The sequence below is a fragment of the Tachyglossus aculeatus genome, chromosome 11, assembly GCF_015852505.1.
Source record: "Tachyglossus aculeatus isolate mTacAcu1 chromosome 11, mTacAcu1.pri, whole genome shotgun sequence".
NCBI lineage: Eukaryota > Metazoa > Chordata > Mammalia > Monotremata > Tachyglossidae > Tachyglossus > Tachyglossus aculeatus.
In genome coordinates this window covers 23,647,726-23,663,728 of record NC_052076.1, presented here as the reverse complement: position 1 = coordinate 23,663,728, position 16,003 = coordinate 23,647,726, and the positions used below count along the sequence as shown (strand labels likewise).

Genomic DNA, 16,003 nt, shown 5'->3' with positions numbered 1-16,003 from the left:
GGTCTCTTTCCTTCAGGTATTTGCACTATCCCGGGGGGGGGCGCGGCGGCGGCGGCAGCGAGGAGCCGGGGCGGGGGCACGGGGGGGCGATGCCAGCCGCCCCCCTCCCGCGGCACTTCTTTCCTCCATCTATGCAAGGGGCTCAGGGTTGCCCCCCGACCTCGTGGGCATCATCGCCGGGAGCGGGGCGGTTGGGGCGGGGGCCGGGTGGGGGCTTTAGCGGGGGCCGGGGTGGGCTCGTTCGGAGTTTTTTCTTTTTCCAATAAAAATCCCTTTGTTTACGTGTGGGCCTGGTCCCTGCGCCCGCAGGAGGGGCCCCAAAGCCAAGCAAAACGACCACCGCGTCCGGGCAACACAGCTTTATTGGGGTCGGCCACGGCCCCTCATTTCCACAGCTTCTTGATGGACATGTTCTTCTCGCTGTCCTTCTGCATGACCTACAAGGGGCACACACGGGGGGTTGGGAGCGGGCACGCACCCCCGAACCCCTCTCGCCACCCCCTTCATTCAATCGTATTTATTGAGCGCTTACCGTGTGCACAGCACTGGGCTAAGCGCTTGGGAAGTCCAAGTTGGCAACATCTGGAGACGGTCCCGACCCAACGGTGGGCTCACAGTCGAGAAGGGGGAATCCCTCCTAGCGCTTAGAACAGTGCTTGGCACATAGTAAGCGCTTAACAAATTCATTCAATCGTATTTATTGAGCGCTTACTGTGTGCAGAGCACTGCACTAAGCGCTTGGGAAGTACAAGTTGGCAACATCTGGAGACGGTCCCGACCCAACGGCGGACTCACAGTCGAGAAGGGGGAATCCCTCCTAGCGCTTAGAACAGTGCTTGGCACATAGTAAGCGCTTAACAAATTCAATCGTATTTATTGAGCACTTACTGTGTGCAGAGCACTGTACTAAGCACTTGGGAAGTCCAAGTTGGCAACATATAGAGACGGTCCCTACCCGACAGTGGGCCATCATTATTATTATTAATTCCCATTTTACTGATGAGGACACTGAGGCCCAGGGAAGTGAAGCGGCCTGCCCAAGGTCACGCAGCTGACAAGCGGCGGAGCCGGGGTTAGAAACCCGGGCTCAGTGGAAAGAGCCCGGGCTTTGGAGGCGGAGGTCATGGGTTCAAATCCCGGCTCCGCCACTTGTCAGCCGTGTGACCCCGGCCAAGTCACTTCACTGGGCCTCAGCTACCTCACCTGCAAAATGGGGATTAAGACCGTGAGCCCCACGCGGGACAACCCGATCGCCCTGCAACCTCCCCAGCGCTCGGAACGGTGCTTCGAACGTAGTAAGCGCCGCCTTGGACTTCCCAAGCGCTTAGTCCAGTGCTCTGCACACAGTAAGCGCTCACTAAATAGGATCGATTGATTGATTGAACAAATACCATCCTTATCATGGGAAGCCACGACCTCCGCCCCCCAACCCCAGGCTCTTTCCACCGAGCCCCGCTGCTTCTCTCTACCTTGGCCACGGCCATCTCGAAGTCCTCCTGCGTGACGTGGACGCGGCGTTCCCGCAGGGCGTACATGCCGGCCTCCGTGCACACGCCCTGGGGGGGCGGGAGGGAGGTGAGGGGCCCGCGTCGCCCCCCGCCGAATCCATCCCCCGGCCCCGAGCCCCGGCCGCCTACCTTGACTTCGGCCCCCGACGCCCCCGGCATGAGCTCGGCGATCTTGCGCAGGTTGATGCCCCGCGTCAGGTTCATCTTCCGCGAGTGGATCTTGAGGATGTCCAGGCGGGCCTGGGGCCGGCAGGGCACCTCAGTGCCCGCCCTCCCGTCCCGTCCCGTCCCGTCCCCGCCACCCCAAAACCACCCTACCTCCTCGTTGGGCGGGGGGAACTCAATCTTCCTGTCGATGCGGCCCGGGCGCAGCAGGGCCGAATCCAGGATGTCGATCCTGTTGGTGGCCATGATGACCTGGGGGCCGGCGGACCGTCGTCAGGGTCTCGCGGGACGGGCGAGCCCGGCCCCCCGCCGCCGCCGCCGCCCCCCGGCCCGCCCACCTTGATGTTCTTGGTGGCCTCGAAGCCGTCCAGCTGGTTGAGCAGCTCCAGCATCGTGCGCTGCACCTCGCTGTCGCCGCCGGAGCCCCCCTCCAGGCGCGAGGAGCCGATGGAGTCGATCTCGTCCATGAAGATGATGGAGGGGGCGTGCTCCCGGGCCATGACGAACAGCTCCCGCACCATGCGGGCCCCTGGGGGCGGGGAAACCAGCCGTCCAGGGGCGGTCAGCGCGGGGTGGGTCGGCCCCCGGCCGGCCCAACGGCTCCGTCGGATCGGTCGGTTGGCAGTGGCGGCCGAGCGTCGCCCAGGGACAGAGCAACAGTTGCTCTGAGGGGACCACGGCGGAGGGAGCGGTGACGATCCCATCATCAATCGCATTTATTGAGCGCTTACTGTGTGCGGAGCACTGGACTAAGCGCCTGCGGAACGGGCCGAGCACTTGACGCCGTGCTGACTGGGGACAGGAGCAGGATAACCGGGTGGGACACGGTCCCTGCCTCACCCGGGGTGCCCAGTCCGGGGAGGAGGGAAACGGGTTTCGAATCCCCGTTTTAGACCGTGAGCCCACTGTTGGGTAGGGACTGTCTCTATCTGTTGCCAATTTGGACTTCCCAAGCGCTTAGTACAGTGCTCTGCACATAGGAAGCGCTCAATAAATACGATTGATGATGATGGCAGGAGCAGGATAACCGGGTGGGACACGGTCCCTACCTCACCTGGGGTGCCCAGTCCGAGGAGGAGGGAAACGGGTTTCGAATCCCCGGTTTAGACCGTGAGCCCACTGTTGGGTAGGGACTGTCTCTATGTGTTGCCAATTTGGACTTCCCAAGCGCTTAGTACAGTGCTCTGCACATAGGAAGCGCTCAATAAATACGATTGATGATGATGATGATGGCAGGAGCAGGATAACCGGGTGGGACACGGTCCCTACCTCACCCGGGGTGCCCAGTCCGGGGAGGAGGGAAACGGGTTTCGAATCCCCGTTTTAGACCGTGAGCCCACTGTTGGGTAGCGACTGTCTCTATGTGTTGCCAATTTGTACTTCCCAAGTGCTTAGTACAGTGCTCTGCACATAGGAAGCGCTCAATAAATACGATTGATGATGATGATGATGACAGGAGCAGGATAACCGGGTGGGACACGGTCCCTACCTCACCCGGGGTGCCCAGTCCGAGGAGGAGGGAAACGGGTTTCGAATCCCCCTTTTAGACCGTGAGCCCACTGTTGGGTAGGGACTGTCTCTATATGTTGCCAATTTGGACTTCCCAAGCGCTTAGTACAGTGCTCTGCACATAGGAAGCGCTCAATAAATACGATTGATGATGATGATGATGACAGGAGCAGGATAACCGGGTGGGACGCGGTCCCTACCTCACCTGGGGTGCCCAGTCCGGGGAGGAGGGAAACGGGTTTCAAATCCCCCTTTTAGACCGTGAGCCCACTGTTGGGTAGGGACTGTCTCTATGTGTTGCCAATTTGGACTTCCCAAGCGCTTAGTACAGTGCTCTGCACATAGGAAGCGCTCAATAAATATGATTGATGATGATGATGATGACAGGAGCAGGATAACCGGGTGGGACACGGTCCCTACCTCACCCGGGGTGCCCAGTCCGAGGAGGAGGGAAACGGGTTTCGAATCCCCGTTTTAAACCGTGAGCCCACTGTTGGGTAGGGACTGTCTCTACATGTTGCCAATTTGGACTTCCCAAGCGCTTAGTACAGTGCTCTGCACATAGGAAGCGCTCAATAAATATGATTGATGATGATGATGATGACAGGAGCAGGATAACCGGGTGGGACACGGTCCCTACCTCACCCGGGGTGCCCAGTCCGGGGAGGAGGGAAACGGGTTTCGAATCCCCGTTTTAAACCGTGAGCCCACTGTTGGGTAGGGACTGTCTCTACATGTTGCCAATTTGGACTTCCCAAGCGCTTAGTACAGTGCTCTGCACATAGGAAGCGCTCAATAAATATGATTGATGATGATGATGATGACAGGAGCAGGATAACCGGGTGGGACACGGTCCCTACCTCACCCGGGGGTGCCCAGTCCGAGGAGGAGGGAAACGGGTTTCGAATCCCCATTTTAGACCGTGAGCCCACTGTTGGGTAGGGACTGTCTCTACATGTTGCCAATTTGGACTTCCCAAGCGCTTAGTACAGTGCTCTGCACATAGGAAGCGCTCAATAAATATGATTGATGATGATGATGATGACAGGAGCAGGATAACCGGGTGGGACACGGTCCCTACCTCACCCGGGGTGCCCAGTCCGAGGAGGAGGGAAACGGGTTTCGAATCCCCGTTTTAGACCGTGAGCCCACTGTTGGGTAGGGACTGTCTCTACATGTTGCCAATTTGGACTTCCCAAGCGCTTAGTACAGTGCTCTGCACATAGGAAGCGCTCAATAAATACGATTGATGATGATGATGACAGGAGCAGGATAACCGGGTGGGACACGGTCCCTACCTCACCCGGGGTGCCCAGTCCGGGGAGGAGGGAAATGGGTTTCGAATCCCCGTTTTAGACCGTGAGCCCACTGTTGGGTAGGGACTGCCTCTATATGTTGCCAATTTGGACTTCCCAAGCGCTTAGTACAGTGCTCTGCACATAGTAAGCGCTCAATAAATACGATTGATGATGATGATGATGACAGGAGCAGGATAACCGGGTGGGACGCGGTCCCTACCTCACCTGGGGTGCCCAGTCCGGGGAGGAGGGAAACGGGTTTCAAATCCCCCTTTTAGACCGTGAGCCCACTGTTGGGTAGGGACTGTCTCTATGTGTTGCCAATTTGGACTTCCCAAGCGCTTAGTACAGTGCTCTGCACATAGGAAGCGCTCAATAAATACGATTGATGATGATGATGATGGCAGGAGGAGGATAACCGGGTGGGACACGGTCCCTACCTCACCCGGGGTGCCCAGTCCGGGGAGGAGGGAAACGGGTTTCGAATCCCCGTTTCAGACTGTGAGCCCACTGTTGGGTAGCGACTGTCTCTATATGTTGCCAATTTGGACTTCCCAAGCGCTTAGTACAGTGCTCTGCACATAGGAAGCGCTCAATAAATACGATTGATGATGATGATGATGATGACAGGAGCAGGATAACCGGGTGGGACACGGTCCCTACCTCACCCGGGGTGCCCAGTCCGAGGAGGAGGGAAACGGGTTTCGAATCCCCCTTTTAGACCGTGAGCCCACTGTTGGGTAGGGACTGTCTCTATATGTTGCCAATTTGGACTTCCCAAGCGCTTAGTACAGTGCTCTGCACATAGGAAGCGCTCAATAAATATGATTGATGATGATGATGATGACAGGAGCAGGATAACCGGGTGGGACACGGTCCCTACCTCACCCGGGGTGCCCAGTCCGAGGAGGAGGGAAACGGGTTTCGAATCCCCGTTTTAGACCGTGAGCCCACTGTTGGGTAGGGACTGTCTCTACATGTTGCCAATTTGGACTTCCCAAGCGCTTAGTACAGTGCTCTGCACATAGGAAGCGCTCAATAAATACGATTGATGATGACGAATCCCCGTGTCACAGAAGAGGTGCGGAGAAATGGCTAGCCCGAGGTAACAAGGGGGTGGCAAAGCCGCTTCTCCCGGAGACGCCACCCCTCCCCTCTTCGGGCGGGTAAGACGCCCCGTGCGCCGGTGCCACGGCCCGGCGGCCGGGCTAAGCGGGGAAGGCCGCCCGGAGGAGAGGGGCTCTCACCTTCTCCGATGAACTTCTGCACCAGCTCGGAGCCCGAGACGCGGATGAAGGTGCAGTCGGTGTGATGGGCCACGGCCCGGGCCAGCAGGGTTTTCCCGGTGCCGGGGGGCCCGTACAGCAACACTCCCTGGGACGGATTTGGGGGTCAGCGGCCCGGCGAGCCCCCGCCGCCGCCGCCGCCCCCGCGAGCCTCCCCTCACCTTGGGCTGCGCGATGCCCAGCGCCTCGAACAGCTCGGGATGCTTGACGGGCAGCTCGATGACCTCCTTGATCTCCTTGATCTGCTTGTCCAGGCCGCCGATCATCTCGTAGGTGGAGTCGGGCACCTTCTCCACCATCATGAGCGACACCAGGGGGTCCACTTTGTTGGGCAGGATCTTGTGCAGGGTGTAGCTGTCGTTGCGCAGGGCCACGCGGCAGTTGGGGGTCACCTGCCCGGGCGGCCCACCAGCCGGGTGACTCGGGGGGGGCCCCCCCTCCGCGCCCCTCTGCCCCGTCCCGCCGCCGCGGACGCCCCCCATCCCCGGCCCCCCGGCCCCCGACTCACGTCGTTGATGTCTATGTTCTTGTCCACGTCCACCACGAACTTGCCCTCGGGATGGACCTAGGCGTGCACACCCGGAGCTGCTCAGCGTGGGGCTTCGGACCACCACGACGGGGGGACGGGATGATAGGGGGGGATCTGGGAGGGGGCCATACCTTCACCAACACCTTCTTCTTGTCCATGGCCCGGACCACCTCTCCAACGTAGGAGCCCTGCTCCTGCAGCAGCTGGAGCTCTTCCCGCAGCAGCCGCACTGAGAATAATCAATCGATCAATCAATCAATCGTATTTATTGAGCGCTTACTGTGTGCACGGCACTGGACTAAGCGCTTGGGAAGTACAAGTTGGGAGTACAAGAGAGAATAATAACAATAACAACGATGGCATTGGTTAAGCGCTTACTATGTGCCAAGCACTGTTCTAAGCAAGTGCTGCGGAGGTTACACCCCATTTTCATTCATTCAATCATATTTATTATCATTATTATTATTAATAGCATTTATTAAGTGCTATGTGCAAAGCATTGTTCTAAGCACTAGGGAGGTTACACGGTGATCAGGCTGTTCCACGGGGGGGGGCTCACAGTCTCCATCCCCATTTTCATTCATTCGGTCGTATTAATTACTATTATTAATAGCATTTATGAAGTGCTATGTACAGAGCACTGTTCTAAGCGCTGGGGAGGTTACAAGGTGATCAGGTTGTCCCACGGGGGGCTCACAGTCTCCATCCCCATTTTCATTCATTCAATCGTATTTATTACTATTATTATTATTAATAGCATTTATTAAGCGCTTACTATGTGCAAAGCACTGTTCTAAGCGCTAGGGAGGTTACAAGGTGGTCAGGCTGTCCCACGGGGGGCTCACAGTTTCCATCCCCATTTTCATTCATTCAATCATATTTATTATTATTATTATTGTTAATAGCATTTATTAAGTGCTTACTATGTGCAAAGCACTGTTCTAAGCGCTGCGGAGGTTACAAGGTGATCAGGTTCTCCCACGGGGGGCTCACAGTCTCCATCCCCATTTTCATTCATTCAATCGTATTTATTACTATTATTATTCATAGCATTTATTAAGCGCTTACTATGTGCAAAGCACTGTTCTAAGCGCTAGGGAGGTTACAAGGTGATCGGGTTGTCCCACGGGGGGCTCACAGTCTTCATCCCCATTTTACAGATGAGGGAACTGAGGCACAGAGAAGTGAAGTGACTTGCCCAAAGTCACCCAGCTGACAACTGGCGGAGCGCTTACTGTGTGCAGAGCACCGTACTAGGCGCTTGGGAAGTGCAAGTCGGCGACATATAGGGACGGTCCCTACCCGACAGCGGGCTCACAGTCTAGCAGTTCCAGGTGAGGGAACTGAGGCCAAGAGAAGTGACTTGACCAGAGTCGTTGATAGTTGGCAGAGCCGCGATTTGAACCCACGACCTAGACTGTGAGCCCACTGTCGGGTAGGGACTGTCTCTGTATGTTGCCAACTTGTACTTCCCAAGCGCTCAGTCCAGTGCTCTGCACGCAGTAAGCGCTCAATAAATACGATTGAATGAATGAATGACCTCTGACTCCAAAGCCCGGGCTCTTTCCACTGTGCCACGCAAGCACTTGCCATGGGGCTATTTATTTATTCTATTCTATTTATCCTCGTCCCCCTCTCCATCCCCCTTATCTCACCTCCTTCCCTTCCCCACAGCACCTGGATATATGTTTGTAAATATTTATTACTCTATTTATTTATTTATTTTACTTGTCCACATCTATTCTATTTATTTTATTTTGTTAGTATGTTTGGTTGTGTTCTCCGTCTCCCCCCCTTTTAGACTGTGAGCCCACTGTTGGGTAGGGACCGTCTCTAGATGTTGCCAACTTGTTCTTCCCAAGCGCTTAGTCCAGTGCTCTGCACACAGTAAGCGCTCAATAAATACGATTGATGATGATGATGATGATGTTGGGTAGGGACCGTCTCTATATGTTGCCAACTTGTTCTTCCCAAGCGCTTAGTCCAGTGCTCTGCACACAGTAAACGCTCAATAAATACGATTGATGATGATGATGATGATGTTGGGTAGGGACCGTCTCTATATGTTGCCAACTTGTTCTTCCCAAGCGCTTAGTCCAGTGCTCTGCACACAGTAAGCGCTCAATAAATACGATTGATGATGATGATGATGATGTTGGGTAGGGACCGTCTCTATGTGTTGCCAACTTGTTCTTCCCAAGCGCTTAGTCCAGCGCTCTGCACACAGTAAGCGCTCAATAAATACGATTGATGATGATGATCATCTAGTAGGCGCCTACTATGTGCCAAGCGCCGAGAGAGATACGAGTTAAGCGGGTTGAACGCAGGCCCGCCCCGCATGGGGCTCCGTCTCAATCCCTATTGTCACGTGAGGTCACCGAGGCGAGTGGCGTGACTCGCCCGAGGTCAGACAGGTGGCACGGCCAGGATTAGAACCCGCTCCCTCCATCTCCCGGGCCCTCATTACTAGACTGCGCGTGCGCCGGGGTGGATATGAGATTCAGTCAATCGTATCTATTGAACGCTCACTGTGTGCAGAGCACTGGACTAAGCGCAAAGTACGAGATGGCCAGACCGGAGGCGGTCCCTGGCCCCTCAGGGGACTCCCGGTCTAAGGGGGAGGACGGATTTTTTCGACTGTGAGCCCACTGTTGGGTCGGGACCGTCTCTATATGTTGCCAACTTGGACTTCCCAAGCGCTTAGTCCAGTGCTCTGCACACAGTAAGCGCTCAATAAATACGATTGATTGAAACATTGATTCCTCCCTTCAAGAGCTCAGGGCCTTCCCAGGCTGAGCCCCTTCCTTCCTCTCCCCTTCGTCCCCCTCTCCATCCCCCCCATCTTCCCTCCTTCCCTTCCCCACAGCACCTGTATATGTGTATATATGTTTGTACAGATTTATTACTCTATTTATTTATTATCTTGTACCTATCTATTCTATTTATTTTATTTTGTTAGTATGTTTGGTTTTGTTCTCTGTCTCCCCCTTTTCGACTGTGAGCCCACTGTTGGGTCGGGACTGTCTCTATATGTTGCCAACTTGGACTTCCCAAGCGCTCAGTCCGGTGCTCTGCACACGGTAAGCGCTCAATAAATACGATCGATTGATCGATCGATCTCACCCCATTTTACAGAACGGGAGACCGAGGCCCCAAGAAGTTAAATGACAGGACCGACATCACCAGAGTTGGGATCAGGACCCAGATGTCCGGATTCCCAGGCCTCCTCCCGCTAGGACGAGCCGGGAGGGCCATCGGCTTGGGGAAAGGAGCCTACGTCTCCCGCCGGGCGGCTCTGGGCCGCTCAATCGATCAATCCGTCGTATTTATTGAGCGCTTACTGTGTGCACAGCACTGTACTGAGCGCTTGGGAAGTCCAAGTTGGCAACATATAGAGACGGTCCTTACCCAACAGTGGGATCACAGTCGAAAAGGGGGAGACTCCAAGCTCCCCGTGGGCAGGGAGCACGTCAACCCGCTCCGTCGGACTGGGCGCTCAGTAGCCGCGACGGACATCGCGGATGGATCGGGGGGGGCCCCGCCGCTTTCCCCCCCGCCGCCCGTCTCCGGTGGGGAGAGGGACCCCCGAGGCCCGGCCCCCCGCTTACCCTTGGCATTCAGCTCGTTTCTCTGGGCCTGCAGTCGCCGCAGGTTCTGGCTCTTGTCGTTCACGATCAGCTGTTCGGGGGCGCAAGGCGGGGGGCGTCAATCATCATCATCATCAATCGTATTTACTGAGCGCTACCACCGCCCCGGGCAGCGGGGACCCCCCCTTTTTAGACTGTGAGCCCAATTTTTAGACTGTGAGCCCACTGTTGGGTAGGGACCGTCTCTATATGTTGCCAATTTGTACTTCCCAAGCGCTTAGTACAGTGCTCTGCACATAGTAAGCGCTCAATAAATACGATTGATTGATTCCCCGACCCCGGCGGGCAGACGTTGCCCCGACGCCCCCTCAAAAACCTCAGGGACCCTTGGGGGCCCCCCATCCCGCTCACCAGGCCCACGGCACTCTTCTCCCGTCTCCGGGCCCCGAGCAGGGCCACGCTTCCACCGGCGCTTAGAACAGTGCTTGGCACATAGTAAGCGCTTAACAACTACCAGCATCATCATCGTGTAGACAGTAAGTTCCTCTGTGGGCTCAGTCCAGTGCTCAGCACGTAGTAAGCGCTCAATAAATACCACCGATAAGTCCCTCTGTGGGCAGGGGCGTGTCTGTCAAGTCCGCTGTTTCCTCGCAAGCGCTCAGTCCAGTGCTCAGCACGTAGTAAGCGCTCAATAAATACCACTGATAAGTCCCTCTGTGGGCAGGGGCGTGTCTGTCAAGTCCGCTGTTCCCTCGCAAGCGCTCAGTCCAGTGCTCAGCGCACGTAGTAAGCGCTCAATAAATATCACAGATAAGTCCCTCTGTGGGCAGGGGCGTGTCTGTCAATTCCGCTGTTCCCTCGCAAGCGCTCAGTCCGGTGCTCAGCACGTAGTAAGCGCTCAATAAATACCACTGATAAGTCCCTCTGTGGGAAGGGGCATGTTCCCTCACAAGCGCTCAGTCCAGTGCTCAGCACGTAGTAAGCGCTCAATAAATACCACTGATAAGTCCCTCTATGGGCAGGGGCGTGTCTGTCAAGTCCGCTGTTCCCTCCAAAGCGCTCAGTCCGGTGCTCAGCACATAGTAAGCGCTCAATAAATACCACCGATAAGTCCCTCTGTGGGCAGGGGCGTGTCTGTCAATTCCGCCGTTCCCTTGCAAGCGCTCAGTCCAGTGCTCGGCACGTAGTAAGCGCTCAATAAACACCACCGATAATAATAATAATTGTGGCATTTGTTAGGCACTTACTCTGTGCCAAGCCCTGTTCTAAGTGCTGGAGAGGATACAGGGTGATCAGGTTGTCCCACGGGGGGGCTCACAGTCTTCATCCCCATTTTACAGATGAGGGAACTGAGGCCCAGAGAAGTGAAGTGAATTGCCCAAAGTCACACAGCTGACAAGTGGCGGGGGCAGGATTTGAACCCATGACCTCTGACTCCAAAGCCCGGGCTCTTTCCACTGAGACACGCTCTCTCTGTGGGCAGGGGCGTGTCTGTCAAGTCCGCTGTTCCCTCGCAAGTGCTCAGTCCAGTGCTCAGCACGTAGTAAGTGCTCAATAAATACCACTGATAAGTCCCACTGTGGGCAGGGGTGTGTCTGTCAAGTCCGCTGTTCCCTCGCAAGCGCTCAGTCCGGTGCTCAGCACGTAGTAAGCGCTCAATAAATACCACCGATAAGTCCCTCTGTGGGCAGGGGCGTGTCTGTCAAGTCCGCCGTTCCCTTGCAAGCGCTCAGTAGTAAGCGCTCAATAAATACCACTGATGGATTGATTTCCCCCCACTTCCAAGCCTAACTAGGAACCGAGCCCCTTCGGGAATCAATCAATCAATCAATCGTATTTATTGAGCGCTTACTATGTGCAGAGCACTGTACTAAGCTCTTGGGAAGTACAAATTGGCAACATACAGAGACAGTCCCTACCCAACATTGGGCTCACAGTCTAAAAGGGGGAGACAGAGAAAAAAAAAACAAACATACTAACAAAATAAAATAGAATAAATATGTACAAATAAAATAGAGTAATAAATATGTACAAACATATATACATATATAGAGGTGCTGTGGGGAAGGGAAGGAGGTAAGATGGGGTATGGAGAGGGGGACGAGGGGGAGAGGAAGGAAGGGGCTCAGTCTGGGAAGGCCTCCTGGAGGAGGTGAGCTCTCAGCAGAGCTAGGGGCGCCTGTCAAGTCCGCTGTTCCCTCGCAAGCGCTCAGTCCGGTGCTCAGCACGTAGTAAGCGCTCAATAAATACCACTGATGGATCGATTTCCCCCACTTCCAAGCCCAACTAGGAACCGAACCCCTCCGGGAAGCCTCTTCCTCCTCCTCCCCGGGCCTGGCTCTGGGGCCCACTCCTCCTGGACTCTAAGCTCGTTGTGGGCAGGGAACGTGTCCGCTTGGCGTCGCGTCGCACGGTCCCGAGCGCTTACTACAGTGCTCGGCACCCAGTAAGCGCTCCCTGAACGAAGGAACGGGGCCGGGGGTGGCACTCACCTGCAGCTCCTCGATCTTCGACAGGTAATACTGGCGGAGGCCGCTGCCCACCTTGCCCTCCTCCAACTCCATCTGCAAGCAGAAGGCACCGCCGCCTCGTCAGCCCGATCCCACTGATCCAACTCCCTCCGGACTGTAAGCTTGCTGTGGGTAAGGGACGGGCCCACCGTATTCATTTCATCATACTGAGCGCTTACTGTGTGCAGAGCACTGTGCTAAGCGCTTGGGAAGTCCAAGTCGGCAACAGAGCCGGTCCCCTTGGACTTCCTGAGCGCTCAGTCCAGTGCTCGGCACACAGTCAGCGCTTAATAAATACGATGGAATGCATGAATGAATAAATAAATAGGGAAGCAGCGGGGCTCAGTAGAAAAGAGCCCGGGCTCGGGAGTCAGAGGTCGTGGGTTCTAATCCCGACTCCGCTACTTGTCTGCTGGGTGACCTTGGGCAAGTCGCTTCACTCCTCCGGGCCTCAGTTACCCCATCTGGAAAATGGGGATTAAAAAGTGTGAGCCCAATCATCACCATCATCAATCGTATTTATTGAGCGCTTACTATGTGCAGAGCACTGTACTAAGCGCTTGGGAAGCACAAATTGGCAACAATATGGGACAATCGGATTATCTTCTATCTACTGTGCTTAGAACAGTGCTTGGCACATAGTAAGCGCTTAACAGATACAATAGTGATTATTACTATATACGATCAAGTGAATGAATGACTGAATTCTATACGCTTTATTTCTATTTATTCTGATATCCTGACACCTGTCCACATGCTTTGTTTTGTTGTCTGTTTTCCCGTTGCTGGGTAGAGACCGTCTCTAGATGTTGCCGACTTGGACTTCCCAAGCGCTTAGTTCAGTGCCCTGCACACAGTTAGTGCTCAATAAATACGACTGAATGAGTAAATTAATGTTTTGTTTTGTCGTCTGTCTCCTCCTTCTAGACTGTGAACCCGTTGTTGGGTAGGGACCGTCTCTATCTGTTACTGACTTGTGCTTCCCAAGCGCTTAGTCCAGTGCTCTGCACACAGTAAGCGCTCAGTAAATACGACTGAATGAACGAATTAACGCTTTGTTTTGTTGCCTGTCTCCTCCTTCTAGACTGTGAGCCCCTTGTTGGGCAGGGACCGTCTCTAGATGTTGCCGATTTGTGCTTCCCAAGCGCTTAATACAGCGCTCTGCACACAGTTAGCACTCAGTAAACACGACTGAATGAGTGAATTAATGTTTTGTTGTCTGTCTCCCCCTTGTAGACTGTGAGCCCCTTGTTGGGCAGGGACCGTCTCTAGATGTTGCCGATTTGTGCTTCCCAAGCGCTTAATACAGTGCTCTGCACACAGTTAGCGCTCAGTAAACACGATTGAATGAGTGAATTAATGTTTTGTTTTGTTGTCCGTCTCCCCCTTCTAGACCGTGAGTCCCTTGTTGGGTAGGGACCGTCTCTAGATGTTGCCAGCTTGGACTTCCCAAGCGCTTAGTCCAGTGCTCTGCACACAGTTAGCGCTCAGTAAATACTACTGAATGAACAGATTAATGTTTTGTTTTGTTGCCTATCTCCTCCTCCTGGACTGTGAGCCCCTTGTTGTGTAGGGTCCGTCTCTACATGCTGCCGACTTGTGCTTCCCAAGCGCTTAATACAGTGCTCTGCACACAGTTAGGCGCTAAGTAAGTACGATTGAATGAATAAATTAATGTTTTGCTTTGTTGCCCGTCTCCCCCTTCTAGCCTGTGAGCCCGCTGCTGGGGAGAGACCGTCTCTAGATGTTGCCGACTTGGACTTCCCAGGCGCTTAGTCCAGTGCTCTGCACACAGTCAGCGCTCAGTAAATACGACTGAATGAACGAATTAACGTTTTGTTTTGTTGTCTGTCTCCCCCTTCTAGCCTGTGAGCCCGCTGTTGGGTAGGGGCCGTCTCTATCTGTTGCCAACTTGTACTTCCCAAGCGCTTAGTCCAGTGCTCTGCACACAGTAAGCGCTCAATAAATACGATTGAATGAGTGAATGAACATCCATCCCCCCTCCACCCCCCCATCTTACCTCCTTCCCTTCCCCACAGCACCTGTATATATGGATTTATGTTGGTACATATTTATTACTCTATTTATTTTACTTGTACCTATCTATTCTATTTATTTTATTTTGTTGGTATGTTTGGTTTTGTTCTCTGTCTCCCCCTTTTAGACTGTGAGCCCGCTGTTGGGTAGGGACTGTCTCTACATGTTGCCAACTTGTACTTCCCAAGCGCTTAGTCCAGTGCTCTGCACACAGTAAGCGCTCAATAAATACGATTGATGATGATGATGATTGAATGAGCGAATGACTAAGTGAATGTTTCGCCCTCCCCGGGGGGGGGCCGGTGATGCAGCAGATCGTCCCCCCCCCCCCCCCCATGGCGGTCCCTCACCTGCTCGGGCCCGTCCAGCGCCATCTTTGCCCACTTCCGGCGGCGGCGGCGGCAACCGGCATCTGAGCCAGGCCGCGGGAACCACTTCCGGGTTAAGGGTCGGGCCGCGCCTGCGCACCAAGAGGGCGGCGGGCCGGACTTCCGGCGAGGGGTGGGTCCGCGCCTGCGCACTAAGTGGGCGGTGGCCCGGACTTCCGGCGAGGGGTCGGGCCGCGCCTGCGCACTAAGCGGGCGGCGGGCCGGACTTCTGGCGAAAGGTCGGGCCGCGCCTGCGCACTAAGCGGGCGGCGGGCGGAACTTCTGGCGAGGGGTCGGACCGCGCCTGCGCACCAAGCAGGCGGCGGGCCGGACTTCCGGAGAGGAGTGGGTCCTATGTATATATCAATCAATCAATCAATCAATCAATCAATCTTATTTATTGAGCGCTTACTATGTGCAGAGCACTGGACTAAGTGCTTGGGAAGTACAAATTGGCAACATCTAGAGACAGTCCCTACCCAACAGTGGGTTCACAGTCTAGAAGGGGGAGACAGAGAAAAAAACCAAACATACTAACAAAATAAAATAAATAGGATAGGTACAAGTAAGATTTATAAATAAATAAGTAAATAGAGTAATAACTATGTACAGACATACATACATATATTCAGGTGCTGTGGGGAAGGGAAGGAGGTGAGATGGGGGATGGGGAAGGGGACGAGGGGGAGAGGAAGGAAGGGGCTCGGTGTGGGAAGGCCTCCTGGAGGAGGTGAGCTCTCAGTAGGGCATTGAAGGAAGAGAGATAGCTTGAAGGATGGGCAGAGGGAGGGCATACATATATATACATATATGTATATATGTTTGTATTACTCAATTTTTTGGTACATATTTATTCTATTTATTTTATTAATATGTTAATTTTGTTAATATGTTTTGTTTTGTTCTCTGTCTCCCCCTTCTAGACTGTGAGCCCACTGTTGGGTAGGGACGGTCTTTATAGGTTGCCAACTTGTACTTCCCAAGCGCTTAATACAGTGCTCTCCACACAATAAGCGCTCAATAAATACGGATGAATGAATGAATGAATGAATGAATGAATGAATGAGAGGTCGTGAGGCCGGCGGGAAGGACTTCCGGCGAGGGGTCGGGCCGCGCCTGCGCACCAAGCGGGCGGCGGGAGGGACTTCCGGCGAGGGGTCGAGCCGCGCCTGCGCACCAAGCGGGCCACCGACGGGCGGGACTTCT

At 54.7% G+C, this 16,003-nt stretch overlaps 1 protein-coding gene across 1 annotated transcript; it reads right to left on the bottom strand.

The window, feature by feature from the left end:
- Nucleotides 1–327: 327 nt before the first annotated feature.
- PSMC5 (proteasome 26S subunit, ATPase 5) lies at nt 328–14,870 on the bottom strand. The gene is made up of 12 exons (XM_038753915.1): nt 14,780–14,870; nt 12,375–12,446; nt 9,904–9,973; nt 6,427–6,524; nt 6,275–6,331; nt 5,928–6,158; nt 5,728–5,854; nt 2,012–2,202; nt 1,827–1,925; nt 1,638–1,748; nt 1,470–1,556; nt 328–437 (listed from the first exon to the last, which is right to left on the bottom strand). Exons 1-12 carry the CDS (start codon nt 14,801–14,803, stop codon nt 384–386), a joined length of 1,221 nt encoding a protein of 406 aa, XP_038609843.1. The 5' UTR covers nt 14,804–14,870; the 3' UTR covers nt 328–383.
- Between the last annotated feature and the right edge of the window lie 1,133 nt (nt 14,871–16,003).